This window comes from Mobula hypostoma, chromosome 10 (genome assembly GCF_963921235.1).
Source record: "Mobula hypostoma chromosome 10, sMobHyp1.1, whole genome shotgun sequence".
Classification (NCBI taxonomy): Eukaryota; Metazoa; Chordata; class Chondrichthyes; order Myliobatiformes; family Myliobatidae; genus Mobula; species Mobula hypostoma.
In genome coordinates, this window is record NC_086106.1 from 16153093 (window position 1) to 16169075 (window position 15983).

The 15983-nt window shown below is 54.2% G+C and overlaps 1 protein-coding gene across 2 annotated transcripts in view; it reads right to left on the minus strand.

Annotated features, from left to right (window-relative positions):
- The window catches only part of osgep (O-sialoglycoprotein endopeptidase), a 28984-nt gene that overhangs the window by 3476 nt on the left and 9525 nt on the right, over positions 1-15983 (minus strand). For both annotated transcript variants that reach the window (XM_063061277.1, XM_063061276.1), the window contains exons 3-11: positions 15040-15159; positions 14325-14500; positions 13921-14016; positions 12023-12072; positions 11692-11770; positions 11112-11177; positions 7822-7912; positions 6708-6783; positions 3618-3716 (exon numbers count right to left, since the gene is read on the minus strand). In XM_063061277.1, the coding sequence (XP_062917347.1) occupies positions 3618-3716; positions 6708-6783; positions 7822-7912; positions 11112-11177; positions 11692-11770; positions 12023-12072; positions 13921-14016; positions 14325-14500; positions 15040-15159 (853 nt within the window). The remainder of the gene's footprint in view (positions 1-3617; positions 3717-6707; positions 6784-7821; positions 7913-11111; positions 11178-11691; positions 11771-12022; positions 12073-13920; positions 14017-14324; positions 14501-15039; positions 15160-15983) is intronic.

Genomic DNA, 15983 nt, shown 5'->3' on the forward strand with positions numbered 1-15983 from the left:
TTCCCGCTGGGGGAAGGAAGGCTCTCGGCTGGTGGGAAGTGGTTACAAGATTAAGGACAGTCATGCAGAGCTGAGGGATTGGAGGATCTAACCCGGGCCCTCCATTGATGCAATCACAAAGAAGGCACGTCAACAGCTTGTTTGAGGAGATAGACAATAGGTGCAGGAGTAGGCCATTCAGCCCTTCGAGCCAGCACCACCATTCACAGTGATCATGGCTGATCATCCACAATCAGTACCCTTTTCCTGCCTTCTCCCCATATCCCTTCCTTCCGCTATCTTTAAAAGCTCTATCTAACTCTTTCTTTAAAGAATCCAGAGAATTGGCCTCCACTGCCTTCTGAGGCAGAGCATTCCACACATCCACAACCCTCTGTGTGAAAAAGTTATTCCTCAACTCCATTCTAAATTGTCTACCCCTTATTCTTACACTCTGGCCTCTGGTTCTGGACTCCCCCAACATCGGGAACATGTTTTCTGCCTCCAGCGTGTCCAATCCCTTAATAATCTTATATGTTTCAATCAGATCCCCTCTCATCCTTCTAAGTTCCAGTGTATACAAGCCCAGTTGCTCCAATCTTTCAACATATGACAGTCCCGCCATCCTGGGAATTAACCCCGTGAACCTACGCTGCACTCCCTCGATAGCAAGAATGTCCTTCCTCAAATTTGGAGACCAAAACTGCACACAATACTCCAGGTGTGGTCTGACCAGGGCCCTGTACAACTGCAAAAGGACCTCTTTGCCACGTCACCAAAGACTCCAGCAAATCTCTGCAGGTGGAGAGCATTCTGACTGGTTGCACCTCCGTCTGGTCTGCAGGCTCCAATGCCCAGGACCGCAAGAGGCTGCAGAGGGCTGAAAGCTTGGCCAGCTCCCTCAGGGGCACAGACCTCCCCCAACATCAAGGGCGTCAAGGCCGACTCTCAAGAAGGCATCAGACACTGAGGACCCTGGCCATCCGGGACATGCCCCCTTCTCATTACTGCCACAGGGAGGAGGTACAGGAGCCTGGAGAACATTTTAGGAACAACTTCTCCCCCTCTGCCATCAGATCTATGTATGGTCCATCAACCCCTGGACACCACCTCACTACCCCTCTTTTGCACTTTGTAACTTGCAGGAACTTTTAATGTCTTACCATGCACTGCTGCCACAAAACACATCTCACAACACTATCAGTGAGAATAAGACCATAAGACATAGGAGCAGAATTAGGACATTTGGCCCGTCAAGGCTGCCCCGCCATTCAATCATGGCTGACCCTTTTTCCCTCTCCTCAGCCCCACTCCCCGGCCTTCTCCCCGTAACTTATGATGCTGTGTCCAATCAAGAATCTAACAATCTCTGCCTTGAATACTCCCAACGACCAGCCCTCCACAGCTGCCTGTGGTAATAAATTCCACAAATTCACCACCCTCTGGCTAAAGAAATTTCTCCGCATCTCTGTTTTAAATAGACGCCCCTCTATCCTGAGGCTGTGCCCTCTTGTCCTAGACTCCCCCACCATGGGAAACATCCTTTCCATATCTACCCTGTCTCGGCCTTTCAACGTTCGAAAAGTTTCAATGAGATCCCCCTTCATCCTTCTGAATTCCAGTGAGTACAGACCCAGAGCCATCAAACGTTCCTCGTATGATAACCCTTTCATTCCTGGAATCATCCCTGTGAACCTCCTCTGGACCCTCTCCAATGCCAGCACATCTTTTCTAAGATGAGGGGCCCAAAACTGTTCACAATACTCAAGGTGAGGCCTCACCAGTGCCTTATAAAACCTCAGCATCACATCCTTGCTCTTGTAGTCTAGACCTCTTGAAATGAATGCTAACATGGCATTTGCCTTCCTCACCACCGACTCAACCTGCAAGTTAACCTTTAGGGTGTTCTGCACAAGGACTCCCAAGTCCCTCTGCATCTCGATTCCTGGATTGTCTCCCCGTTTAGAAAATAGTCTGCACATTTATTTCTGCTATCAAAGTGCACGACCACGCATTTTCCAACATTGTATTTCATTTGCCACTTTCTTGCCCGTTCTCCTAATCCGCCTAAGTCCTTCTGCATCTACCTGTTTCCTCAACACTACCTGCCCCTCCACAGAATAAAACAGGTTCTGGGGCGCTCTCCGCTCCACAGGGCGGTGGAGCTGGATCTTGGTGTGGCGGGTGTAGGATAGAAGCTGAGGCTTGAGAGGCCGAGTGGCCTATTGCTGGCCCCTGTGCCTCAACCACAAGGCTGCTGAACCCACTTACAGCCTATCCTTCCCTACCAACCAGGATGCCAGTCTATCTGATCCGATTTGCCAGCACAGGGTCCTTATCTCTCCACTCCCTGACTGTTCATGTGTCTAACAGCCTCTGCTAACTGTTGTACAGTACCGTGCCAAAGTCTCGGGTGCCTGAGAGTTTTGCAGAGTACTGAAGTAATTTTATGTATCGCACTGTACTGCTGCTGCAAAAAATTCAAAACTTCATGGCATATGTGAGTGATGATAAACCTGATTCTGATCTGGGTCTCTGTTGTGGACTGAGAGTGGGAACGGGGCAGGGAGAGGGGAATCATGGTTGGGAAAGGGGAAGGGAGAGGGAAGCACCAGAGAGACATTCTGTAATGATCAATAAACCAATTCTTTGGAATCAAATGACCTTGCCTGGTGTCTCAGGACAGGGTGTGTCTGCACCCACCCTTCCCTTCCCCTGGCACTCCTTCTCTGCCACCCGTGCCACACCCCTCCCGTGGCACTCCACCCTCGCCATTCCCAACATCCTTTGAACCTGCCAGATTTACAAACTTGCTCTCTGCTCCACGTTGACAAATACAGTACCGTGCTAAAGTCTCAGGCAGCCCAACTATGTAACAGTGCCTAAGACTTTTGCTCAGTGCTGTCTCTGTCTCCAACAGTACCCCTACAGCACAGTCCAGGCACCCACCACTCTGTAAAACTTACCCCACACATCTCCTTTAAACTATCCACCTCTCACCTTAAATACAAAACCTTCTGGTGTTATACTTTTTTACCCTGGGATTAAGATACCAGCCATCTACTCTATCTATACCTCCCATAATTTTATAAAAATTATCAAGTCCCTCCTCAGCCTTTAGCACTCCAGAGAAAACCCAAGTTTGTCCAACCTCCCCTTATAACTCGCTCTCTCTAAACCAGGCCACATCCCGGTGAGCCTCTTCCGCACCCTCTCCAGAGCCTCCACATCCTTCCTGCAATGGGGTGACCCGAATGGCAGGCAGCCTGACTGGAGTTTTATCCACCTGCACCGTGTCTGTAAAAACGTCTCTCCCCAACACCCAGACTGGCACCAATGCCAGTTCACTCGCTCCAGATTCCCGTCGCCCCTCCCCCACGTTCCACGCGGTCACCGGGAGGACGTGCAGACTCCACGCAGACAGCGCCGGAGGTCGGGATTGAAGCTGCTGGAGCTGAGGTGGTTCGGGTGAGGTCTGACAGGTGCCAGACTCCATGGGGGGGTTTGTTGGTGAGAGCGAGGTTGAACTCGAGGGGCTGAATGCCGTACCAGCCCACGGATCTAACCGTGTATCACGTAGCGCCTCGGTGAGAGAATTCCCCGCCGGGGACGGGTGGGCAAGGGAGGTGTGCTTGTACCTCTGAGTGATCCAGGAGTCCTCCAACGCGGTCACCTGTCCAGCCCGGAACATCTCCCAGCCCGCCTGGGCTATCATGGCACCGTTGTCAATGCAGAACCTGTGAGGATCAATGCCAGGCTGAGGCGGACAGAAGGACAGGACGGGACAGACGCGCGGTTCCAACCCCAGGAGAGAGGCACGACAGAGGAACGGTGGCGAATGGAGTTCGATGTAGATAAATGAGAGGGGTTGGCACTTTGGGAGGACAAACCAGAGTATGACTTGCACAGTGAACGGTGGGGCACTGAGCTGTGCACCAGGCAGAACAAAGGGATACACTGGCGCACTGGCCCTCATAAATCAGGGCACTGAGTACAGGAGTTGGGATGTTGTACAAGACGTTGCTGAGGTTTGGAGTACTGTGTGCAGTTCTGGTCTCCTACCTGCAGGAAAGATGTCAATAAGACTGAAAAAGTGCGGAGACAATTGACAGAGATTTTTCCGGGCTTGAGGACCTGAGTAATAGGGAAAGGTTGAATAGGTTAGGTTCATTCCCTGGAGCACAGGAGATGTTATGAGGGGTAGAGACAGGGTAAATGCAAGCGGGCTTTTTCCACTGCGGTTGGATGAGACTAGAACTGGAGGTCGTAGGTTAAGGATGAAAGGTGAATGTTGGACGAGACTAGAACTAGGGGGTCATAGGTTAAGGGTGAAAGGGGATCTGAGGGAGAACTTCACTCACAGGGTGGTGAGCATATGCAATGAATGGTGGATACGCGTTTAATTGCAACATTTTAGAGAAATGTGGATTGTTCCCAAATCACTGAGTGTGTGTCTTCAGGTTTCTGTACCTCTTCCCTAATGAGAACAAGGCTTGACCTGGTCCTTAATGACAGATGCCATCTTTCTAAGGCTCCTTGAAGATGTCATGGATACGATGTAAGTCAGTGCCCATGATGGAGTTGACTGAAGTTACAGCTGTCTGCGGCTTATTTCGATCCTGTGCAGTAGCCGCTCCCCACACCAGGCGGTGATGCAGCCATGTTAGAATGCCCTCCACAGTACGTCTGTAGACACTTGCTGGCAGACAAGGTGGTGGAGAAGGCACACGGGATATCTGCCTTCGTTAGCTGGGCCAGTGAAGTCAGAGCACAGCAAGGGGATAGAGAGCTTAGTGATGGGGCGTCAATGATGACGACCTTTCCGTCCTTTACTGCAAAGAGGGGCGTGGGTGGGGACAGTGAGAGGGTTGAGAGCTGCTAGCTCCTGGGCGTGGATGCCACCGACGGCCGGTCCCGTTCCAGCCACAGCCAAGGAAGCTCAGCACCACCTGGGCTCCCCTCAGGAGGCTGACGAAGTTCAGCATGCCTCCACCGGCTCTGACCAGTTGTCGCTGATGGAACTGTTCTGTCTGGGAGCACCACGGCTTGACGTGGCAACGGCCCCGCCCGTGACCGGGCACATCACAGGAACCAGCCTCCCCTACGTAGACTCTCTCCGCACTTCTCAAAGTAGCCAGAGAAATCTACCCCGGACGTTCTCACTTCACCCCTCTCTCATCGGGCAGAAGACACAAAAGTCTGAAAGCACGTCCCACCATACTCAAGAACAGCTTCTATCCCGTTGTTGACATATACAGTAAGATGGCAGACAACCCAGATAAGTGTGAGGTGGTTCATTTTGGTAGGTCAAATATGATGGCAGAATTTAGTATTAATGGCAAGACTCTTGGCAGTGTGGAGGATCAGAGGGATCTTGGGGTCCGAGTCCATAGGATGCTCAAAGCAGCTGCACAAGTTGACTCTGTGGTTAAGAAGGAACACGGTGCATTGGCCTTCATCAATCGTGGAATTGAATTTAGGAGCCGAGAGGTAATGTTGCAGCTATATAGGACCCTGGTCAGACCCCACTTGGGAGCACTGTGCTCAGTTCTAGTCGCCTCACTACAGGAAGGATGTGGAAACCATAGAAAGGGTGCAGAGGAGATTTACAAAGGTGTTGCCTGGATTGGGGAGCATGCCTTATGAGAATAGGTTGAGTGAACTTAGCCTTTTTTCCTCGGAGTGATGGAGGATGAGAGGTGACCTGATAGAGGTGTACAAGATAATGAGAGGCATTGATCGTGTGGATAGTCAGAGGCTTTTTCCCAGGACTGAAATGGTTGCCACGAGAGGACACAGGTTTAAGGTGCTGGGGAGCACGTACAGAGGAGATGTCAGGGGTAAGTTTTTTAAGCAGAGAGTGGTGAGTGCATGGAATGGGCTGCCGGCAACGGTGGTGGAGGCGGATACGATAGGGTCTTTTGAGACTTTCGGACAGGTAGATGGAGCTTAGTAGAGGGCTATGGGTAAGCCTAGTAATTTCTAAGGTAGGGACATGTTCGGCACAACTTTGTGGGCCAAAGGGCCTGTATTGTGCTGTAGGTTTTCTATGTTTCTAAGCTAGATTCTTGGCCTCACAATCTACCTCATTATGATCTTGTACTTCATTGTTCCCCTCTATTTTTGCCGGCTTTTACGTTTTATTCTGCAGTGTTATAGTTTCAGCTCATTGCACTGTGTAGTAATCGGAACTGTACGAACAGGACACAAGACAGGTTACACGATATCTCAGTACGTGACAATAATAAACCAATTCTAACCAATTTGAGCTGGGAGGTTACGGTATAACCTTTTTAAATGATGGTTAAGGCCACAGCAAGAGTTCTGTGGACAGTCCTGATCGGCACTCTGTTATTAAGGACTGCAGTGGAGATTTTCCACAAAGGTGCCCAGGAGGGGGTGTCTCAGTGACAACGGACTGCACTTTGCTTTCCTTAGACCTGAGTTAGAGGCGTGAAAATTAATAACAGGCACAAAGAAAGCAGATAAGAGAATGTTTTCCCCCTTCACCAGAGGTGTTTATAATCAAGACAGAGGTTTAGAGTCAGAGAGTGGATCTGAGGAATGTTTTCAGCTGGGGGTGGAATCTGGGACACATTGCCTGAGGGGGTGGTGGAGGTATGAATCCCCCTGAGGCAGAGGGGGGTCCGGACACTGAGGGTGGGTAGTGAGACAGGTCGGGGCGCTGTGTGCATGCCCTCCCCCTCTCCCCCTCTGCCGCCACTCACCTCTCATCGGTAGCAAAGACCTTGGCTCCCCTCTGCTCGCACATCACCCCCATCATCTCCTGCAAGCGCCGGTTACCTACGGAAGACCGGAAGGTGCACGTCACACAAATCGGCGTCCGAACCTGCCCACACCCGCTGCACCACGGGAAACCACTCAGCCAGGAATCCCCACCGCCCCTCTGAAATATCCACCTTCTTGTCATCCCTCACCCTGAGAGATCTCCTTCTCCACTAACCACTCCATAAAAATTACCCCAGATTAGAAACTGAAAACTGTGCACGGTGCTCCCGGTGTGGGTCTGACCCAGGGATACGGAGACGGGAACTGTGCACGGTGCTCCCGGTGTGGGTCTGACCCAGGGATACGGAGTCAGTAACTGTGCACGGTGCTCCCGGTGTGGGTCTGACCCAGGGATACGGAGACGGGAACTGTGCACAGTGCTCCCGGTGTGGGTCTGATCCGGGAATACTGAGACAGGAACTGTGCACAGTGCCCCCGGTGTGGGTCTGATCCAGGAATACTGAGACAGGAACTGTGCACAGTGCTCCCGGTGTGGGTCTGACCCAGGGATACGGAGACAGGAACTGTGCACCATGCTCCCAGTGTGGGTCTGACCCAGGGATACGGAGATGGGAACTGTGCACGGTGCTCCCGGTGTGGGTCTGACCCAGGGATACGGAGATGGGAACTGTGCACGGTGCTCCCGGTGTGGGTCAGACCCAGGGATACGGAGACAGGAACTGTGCACAGTGCTCCCAGTGTGGGTCTGACCCAGGGATACGGAGACGGGAACTGTGCACAGTGCTCCCGGTGTGGGTCTGACCCAGGGATACGGAAACGGGAACCGGGCACGGTGCTCCCGGTGTGGGTCTGACCCAGGGATACGGAGACGGAAACTGTGCACGGTGCTCCCGGTATGGGTCTGACCCAGGGATACGGAGATGGGGACCGTGCACGGTGCTCCCGGTGTGGGTCTGACCCAGGGATACGGAGACGGAAACTGTGCACGGTGCTCCCGGTGTGGGTCTGACTCAGGGATAGAGATGGGGACCGTGCACGGTGCTCCCGGTGTGGGTCTGATGTCGCCCTGCCCCGTTACCCTGACACACGTACATCCTACCCCTCCGACGATGAGCACCTCCTCTGATCCACAATGCGCCATTGCCCTCTCAGTCGTCTCCACCAACATCGCAAAGACCGTTTCCTGAAAGCACATGGGTCACCTTCATGTCAGTTCACCAGTTAATGCACCCACCCCTCAAAATCCCCAGCTCGACAATTTAACCAGGTAGTGCCTCAGTGTTCCTCTATCCCTCGACACTCCCCACCATTCACAGTGTGTGTCCTACCCTCGTACACCGAGGTCCCTCTGTCTCTCGACACTCCCCACCATTCACAGTGTGTGTCCTACCCTTGTACACCGAGGTCCCTCTGTCCCTCGACACTCCCCACCATTCACAGTGTGTGTCCTAACCTCGTATAGTGAGGTCCCTCTGTCCCTCGACACTCCCCACCATTCACAGTGTGTGTCCTACCCTTGTACACCGAGGTCCCTCTGTCCCTCGACCCTCCCCACCATTCACAGTGTGTCCTACCTACCCTCTGTCCCTCGACACTCCCCACCATTCAGTGTGTGTCCTACCCTCTGTCCCTCGACACTCCCCACCATTCATGGTGTGTGTCCTACCCTCTGTCCCTTGACACTCCCCACCATTCACAGTATGTGTCCTACCCTCTGTCCCTCGACACTCCACACCATTCACAGTGTGTGTCCTACCCTCTGTCCCTCGACACTCCCCACCATTCAGTGTGTGTCCTACCCTCGTACACCGAGGTCCCTCTGTCCCTCGACCCTCCCCACCATTCACAGTGTGTGTCCTACCTTTGTACACCGAGATCACTCTGTCCCTCGACCCTCCCCACCATTCACAGTGTGTGTCCTACCTTTGTACACCGAGATCACTCTGTCCCTCGACCCTCCCCACCATTCACAGTGTGTGTCCTACCTTTGTACACCGAGGTCCCTCTGTCCCTCGACACTCCCCACCATTCACAGTGTGTGTCCTAACCTCGTATAGTGAGGTCCCTCTGTCCCTCGACCCTCCCCACCATTCACAGTGTGTGTCCTACCTTTGTACACCGAGATCACTCTGTCCCTCGACCCTCCCCACCATTCACAGTGTGTGTCCTACCCTCTGTCCCTCGACACTCCCCACCATTCACAGTGTGTCCTACCCTCTGTCCCTCGACACTCCCCACCATTCATGGTGTGTGTCCTACCCTCTGTCCCTTGACACTCCCCACCATTCACAGTGTGTGTCCTACCCTCTGTCCCTTGACACTTCCCACCATTCACAGTGTGTGTCCTACCCTCTGTCCCTCGACACTCCCCACCATTCACAGTGTGTGTCCTACCCTCTGTCCCTCGACACTCCCCACCATTCAGTGTGTGTCCTACCTTTGTACACCGAGATCACTCTGTCCCTCGACCCTCCCCACCATTCACAGTGTGTGTCCTACCTTTGTACACCGAGATCACTCTGTCCCTCGACCCTCCCCACCATTCACAGTGTGTGTCCTAACCTCGTATAGTGAGGTCCCTCTGTCCCTCGACACTCCCCACCATTCAGTGTGTGTTCTACCCTTGTACACCGAGGTCCCTCTGTCCCTCGACACTCCCCACTATTCACAGTGTGTGTCCTACCCTCTGTCCCTCGACACTCCCCACCATTCACAGTGTGTGTCCTACCCTCTGTCCCTCGACACTCCCCACCATTCATGATGTGTGTCCTACCCTCGTACACCGAGGTCCCTCTGTTCCTCGACACTCCCCACCATTCACAGTGTGTGCCCTACCCTCTGTCCCTCGACACTCCCCACCATTCACAGTGTGTGTCCTAACCTCGTACATCGAGGTCCCTCTGTCCCTTGACACTCCCTACCATTCACAGTGTGTGTCCTAACCTCGTATAGTGAGGTCCCTCTGTCCCTCGACACTCCCCACCATTCACGGTGTGTGTCCTACCTTTGTACACCGAGATCACTCTGTCCCTCGACCCTCCCCACCATTCACAGTGTGTGTCCTACCTTTGTACACCGAGATCACTCTGTCCCTCGACCCTCCCCACCATTCACAGTGTGTGTCCTACCCTCTGTCCCTCGATACTCCCCACCATTCAGTGTGTGTTCTACCTTCTGTCCCTCGACACTCCCCACCATTCAGTGTGTTTCCTACCGTCTGTCCCTCGACACTCCCCACCATTCACAGTGTGTGTCCAACCCTCGTATACCGAGGTCCCTCTGTCCCTCGACACTCCCCACCATTCACAGTGTGTGTCCTACCCTCGTACACCGAGGTCCCTCTGTCTCTCGACACTCCCCACCATTCACAGTGTGTGTCCTACCCTCTGTCCCTCGACACTCCCCACCATTCACAGTGTGTGTCCTACCTTGTATGCCAAGGTCCCCCTGTCTGTCAACACCCCCCACCATTCACAGTGTGTGTCCTATCATTGCACACTGAGATCCCTCTGTCATTCCACACTCCCCACCGTTCACAGTGTGGAAACCCCTGCCCAAAACGCATCACTTCACACTTATCAGCAATAAGTTCCCTCCTAATGCTACCTTACCCTCCAACGTCTGAAGATCGTCCAGGAGGACCCGTTCAGACGAGGGAATATGACACAGGGTGTCACATTGTCACCAATCTCCGACCCTGCCCATGGCTATCCCAGTCCCCTGACCCTTGTTCCACTGGACAGTACGGGGGTACAGCGGGTAGTGCTGCTGCCACAGATCCCTGACTCAGGGCTGATCCTGACCTCCGTCGCTGTCTGTGCGGAATTTGCTGTGGATTTGCCCGGGGTTCTCCGGTCTCCCACGTCCCACCGATGCGTGGGATCAGTGGGCTAATTGGCCGCTGTTCTGGAATCGTGGAGACAGACAGTATGGTGACAGGCAATTCGGCCCACCCGAGCTTTGGACCACGTTTGGACCCTTTGCTTAATGGCATTGGTCCTCAGCATAATACAGTTTGGGTCACCGCCCTCAAACTTTCCTATCCATGACCCTGTCCGAGTGCCTTTTAAATGTCGTTAATGTACCTGGTCAACCACTTCCTCTGCCAGCTCGTTCCATCTGCGGACCACCCTCCGGGTGATCCAACTGTCCCTCAGGCCCCTTTTAAATCTCTCCCCCCTCATGCTAACTCACAGCTGGGCAGCTGGAACCACACAGGATACCTCACGACTGGTCCCACCAGTGTACGGCAGGGAAGGCTCTGGGGGGGGGGGGGGCCCAAGACGAGGGGAATGTGGAGAGAACGAAACGAAATCAGTGGCTCAAGGTTTCTACGTCTCTGACTGTGTGAGCTGGGCTTGGGACTGGGACGCCCTCCGTACCTGCAGGGAGTAGCAGAGATCCTCGGCCGTATACTTCCCAGTCGCAATCATCACCTCAGCAACGTCCTGAAACAGAGACACGTCAAGTCCCACAGACCTACAGACCTAGCCGTCCTCCAGCCGTGCACCCAGAACGGAATGGGGGGTGGGGGTGAGACATTGGGAGGGACAGGGGGTGGGGACGGAGTGAGGGGGAGGGGCGGATGGGGGTGGGGATAGAGGGGGAGGGGGTGAGGGAGACAGATGGAGAGAAAGAGATGGAAGGAGGGGTACGAGAGGGGAAAGAGGGGGACAGGGGAGGGAGATGGAGAGGAGGAAAGAGGGGGAGAGAGAGAAGGGGGAGGGGGATGGAGAGAGGGCGAGGCAGACAGAAGAGGGGCTACAGAGAGAGAGGGGTGGGGATGGAAAGGGGAGAGGGTGACAGGCAGGGGCAAGAGATTGAGAGGTAGACGGGGGTCTGAAAGGGGTTGGGGACAGAGAGGGGATAAAGATGGAGAGGGACAGAGTGGTGAGGAGAATGAAGAGTTGGGGACGGAGAGAGAGGGAGGGGGACGGACACCCTGGAGCCTGAGATCCCCACCTCGATGTGAGATAGAATCCCCGAGAAGGAGACGTCCATTCCCTTCACTGTGTAGGGCAGATCGACGAAGACCGTTCCCCTGAAACGAAGCAGAGAGTCCGTGAGAGGGGCGGGGGTCCTGTGAGATACAGGTCAGAGTCAGTGTTTGTGTGTGTGTGTGCGGGGGGGGGGCGGAGAACAGGGAGTGTCACTGTCACTGTCTCAGTTTGTGTTGGGGAGGATACGTTGGGGGGTGTGGGGAACTTGGGGAGGGGTATGTCACTTTATGGGTGTTTCAGGTGTTATCTCCCCCCACGGGGTGGGGATGTCTGTCCCAGTGCCCAGTCCTCACTGCTTCGCCATCTGTTCGATGTTGTATCCCGGGCTCGGGTCGTTGGAGATCTGTACAGAGATAGCAGACATCACCGAGTTACCTCAAGCTCGGTCTTAAAGTGTGGTCCCTCCTCCCCCTCAGAGCTGCAAACCCTCCTCTCTCCCATCTCATTCCCCATACCCTTCTCCCTCCTCCCCATAACCTTGTACCCTCCTCCCTCCTCCTCATAAACTCAAACCCTCATCCTTCCTTCTCATAATCTCAAACACACCTCCTCCCTCACAACCTCGAACACTCCATCCTCCTCCCCTTAACCTCATATCCTCCCTTTCCCTCCTTCGTAACCTCAAACTCTCCTCCCTCCCCTAACCTCAACCCCTCTTCCCTCCTCCCACATAACCTCAAACTCTCCTCCCACCTTGACATAACCTCAACCCCTCCTCCTCCCTCCATAACCTCAAGCCCTTCTCCCTCCCCATAATCTCAAACCCTCCTCCTCTTTCCATAAACTTAAACCTTCTTCCCTCCCCCTCATAACCTCAAACTCTCTTCCCTCCATAACTTCAAACCCTCCTCCCCATAACCTCAAACCCTACCTCCTTCCTCATCTCAAAGCCTCTTCCCTCCTCCCTCCCCCTCATAACCTCAAACCCTCCTCCCCACATGACCTCAAATTCTCTTCCCTCCATAACCTCAAACCCCTCCATAATCTTCCTCCCTCCTCCTAACCTCAAACCCTCCTCACTCGAGTTCAAATCCTCCTCCCTCCTCCCCATAACCTCAAAACGTACTTCCTCACTCATAAACTCAAATCCTCCTCCCTCTCGTAACCTCAAACTCTCTTCCCCCTGTAACTTCAAACCCTCCTCCCTCCTAACCTCAAACCCTTCTCCTCCCTCCATAACCCTCCTCCCTCCCCCTCATAATCTCAAACCCACCTACTTCCTTCCGCATCTCAATCCCTCCTCTTCCTCCTCCATAACATCAAGCCCTTCTCCTCCCCTTCATATCCTCCATCCTCCTCCCTCCCCTCTCTCCACCTTACAGCATTAAGTCCTGCTCCCTCCTCCTTCTCCCACCCTACCCCACCCTGCACCCGCCTCACTACATTGGAACCATCATCCTGATCCCTCCTCCTCCTCCCTCGGGACCTCCCTGTGAACCTCCCTCACTTCTCCCTCCCCCCGGCAGTGAACCTCCCTCACTCCACCCGCCAAGGTCCAACATGCCCGTGCTCCTGTGACGAGTGGCTTTTCCCTTGTAGCAACCCAACAATAACCCGTGCATAAACGCAAGACCGGCCACCGTCGGGGTAAACGGAGGGGCAGGGGAACCACTCTGCAGAGGAGAGGGAGAGAGGGAGGGGGTTTCCCTGGGGATGGAGGAGAAGGAATGGGGGAGGGGGATGAAGGGGAGAGGACGGAGATAGGAGCGGTAGGAGGAGAGAGAGGGGAAGGTGGTGAATTGGGTTGAGTGGAGTGGTAGGGGAGGAGATGGACAGAGAGGTAAGGATGAGGAGAGGGGATTTGGTGTGAGGGATAGCAAGGGAGGGGAGGGGAAGAGGGGATGGTGGAGGAGGGGAGGGGGAAAGGGAGTGGTGGAGGAAGGGAGGGGAGGGGGAAAGGGGATGGTGGAGGGGGGAGAGGAGGGGAAGAGGGGAGGGGGAAAGGGGATGATGGAGGAGGGGAGGGGGAGAAGGGGTGGAGGAGGAGGGGAGGGGGAGGGGGTGGAGGAGGAGGGGAGGGAAGAAGGAGGAGGAGAGAGGATGGTGGAGGAGGGGAGGGGGAGAGGGGATGTTGGAGGAGGGGAGGGGGAGGGGGAGAGGGGATGGTGGAGGAGGTCCCTAGGGGTGGTGATGGTGGAGGAGATCCCTGGGGTGGTTCCTGTGTGGGTTTGCCCCCGACATACAAACGCACCTTGAGTACCCGGGCGAACCGATCCAGGCAGTTGCCCACCGCGATATCAATCGTCTCCCCAAAAATCCGGTACCGCTGTTCAGAGTAGGCGATGACCTGGAGTACAGGGGGAGGGGAGGGGTGATCACAGTTCCCCAACACCAGTGTGTCTCCCCTCCCCAACAACCTCAATCTGTCTCCTCCCTCCCCACCCCCTTAGTCTGTCCCCTCTCCCCAGCGTGTCAGTCCCCCTCCGACTCCTGCAGTTTTCCCCTCCCCAACCCCTTCAATGTGTCCCTCTGAATCCCTGTGATCCCCCTCCCATCTTCCGCAGCATGTCCCCTCACCTGATAGTGTCCCCTGCCTCCCCAAAACCCTCAGTGCGCCACCCCATGACACCATGATCCCCGACCCTCGCTGGGTACCTGTGTGTTGCCGCCACTGACATACAGGACAGTGGGATTGGTGGCTCCTGTGATCAACCTGCCCATCTCGATGTGCCCGACACAGTGATTCACCCCTAGGAGGGGCCGGTTCCATAACTGGGACAAGGTGCGGGCCACGATTGCCACGCAGACCAGGGGCGCCCCCATCCCTGGCCCTGTCACGGGCAAAGAGCACCTCAGATCAGTGGGAATGTTCTGGACAAGACCCCACATTCACACACCCAACACTTTGTCACAAGCCAACACAACACCCACTATCGGCCCGCTTCCCCAGCCCTGAAACATCCCGAGCATTGAATCTTCCAACAAATTCACCCCACCAATCACAGTCCATCACCCACTCCCCACCAATCACAGTCCGTCACCCACTCCACACTAATCACATTCCGTCACCCACTCCCCACCAATCACAGTCCGTCACCCACTCCCCACCAATCACAGTCCGTCACCCACTCCTCACCAATCACAGTCCATCACCCACTCCCCACCAATCACAATATGTTATCCATTCCCCACCAATCACAGCCTCTCATCCATTCCCTACCAATCACTGCTCACCTTCCACTCCCCGCCAATGATGGCCCAGCCTGCCCACTCCCCACCAATCACAACCCTCCATCTACTCCGCACCAGTCACAGCTCACCACCCACTCCACTGCATGGACCACTGCGTTCACAACGTTTGCCCCTTTACCTTTGGTATAAGCCACACAGTCGATGTCCTCCGGCCTGATGCCTGCCTGGTCCAAGGCTTCTCTCGTGAGATCGAGCACGCACTGACGGTGATGCTTAGCTGTGTCCCTCGGAAGGAAACCTTCAACAAATCAGAACACTTTATCCCAGCCTGTAACCCACTGTCAGTCTATATAATGTCTAAACCCTGGTATTTGTTATTCTATATGTAAACCCCCAAACCCTCTGGATCAGATCCCAGTCTGTAACCCACTCCCGGTGATCTGTTATTCTATATATAAACCCCCGAACCCCTGAATCAGATCCCAGTCTGTAACCCACTCCCAGAGATCTGTTATTCTATATATAAACCCCCGAACCCCTGGATCAGATCCCAGTCTGTAACCCACTCCCGGTGATCTGTTATTCTATATATAAACCCCCGAACCCCTGAATCAGATCCCAGTCTGTAACCCACTCCCAGAGATCTGTTATTCTATATTATAAACCCGCTGAACCCCTGGATCAGATCCCAGCCTGTAACCCACTCCCGGGGATCTGTCATTCTATATATAAACCCCCGAAACCCCGGATCAGATCCCAGTCTGTAATCCACTCCCAGGGATCTGTTATTCTAAATATAAACCCCCTGAACCCCTGGATCAGATTCCAGTCTGTAACCCACTCCCGGTGATCTGTTATTCTATATATAAACCCTCTGAACCCCTGAATCAGATCCCAGTCTGTAACCCACTCCCAGAGATCTGTTATCCTATATATAAACCCCCTGAACCCCTGAATCAGATCCCAGCCTGTAACCCACTCCCGGGGATCTGTTATTCTATATATAAACCCCTGAACCTCTGGATCGGATCCCAGCCTGTACCCCAATCCTGGAGATAGTTTATTCTATATATAAACCTCTCAAACCCTTATATTGTGACCCGTCTTTGTCGCACCCTTGGG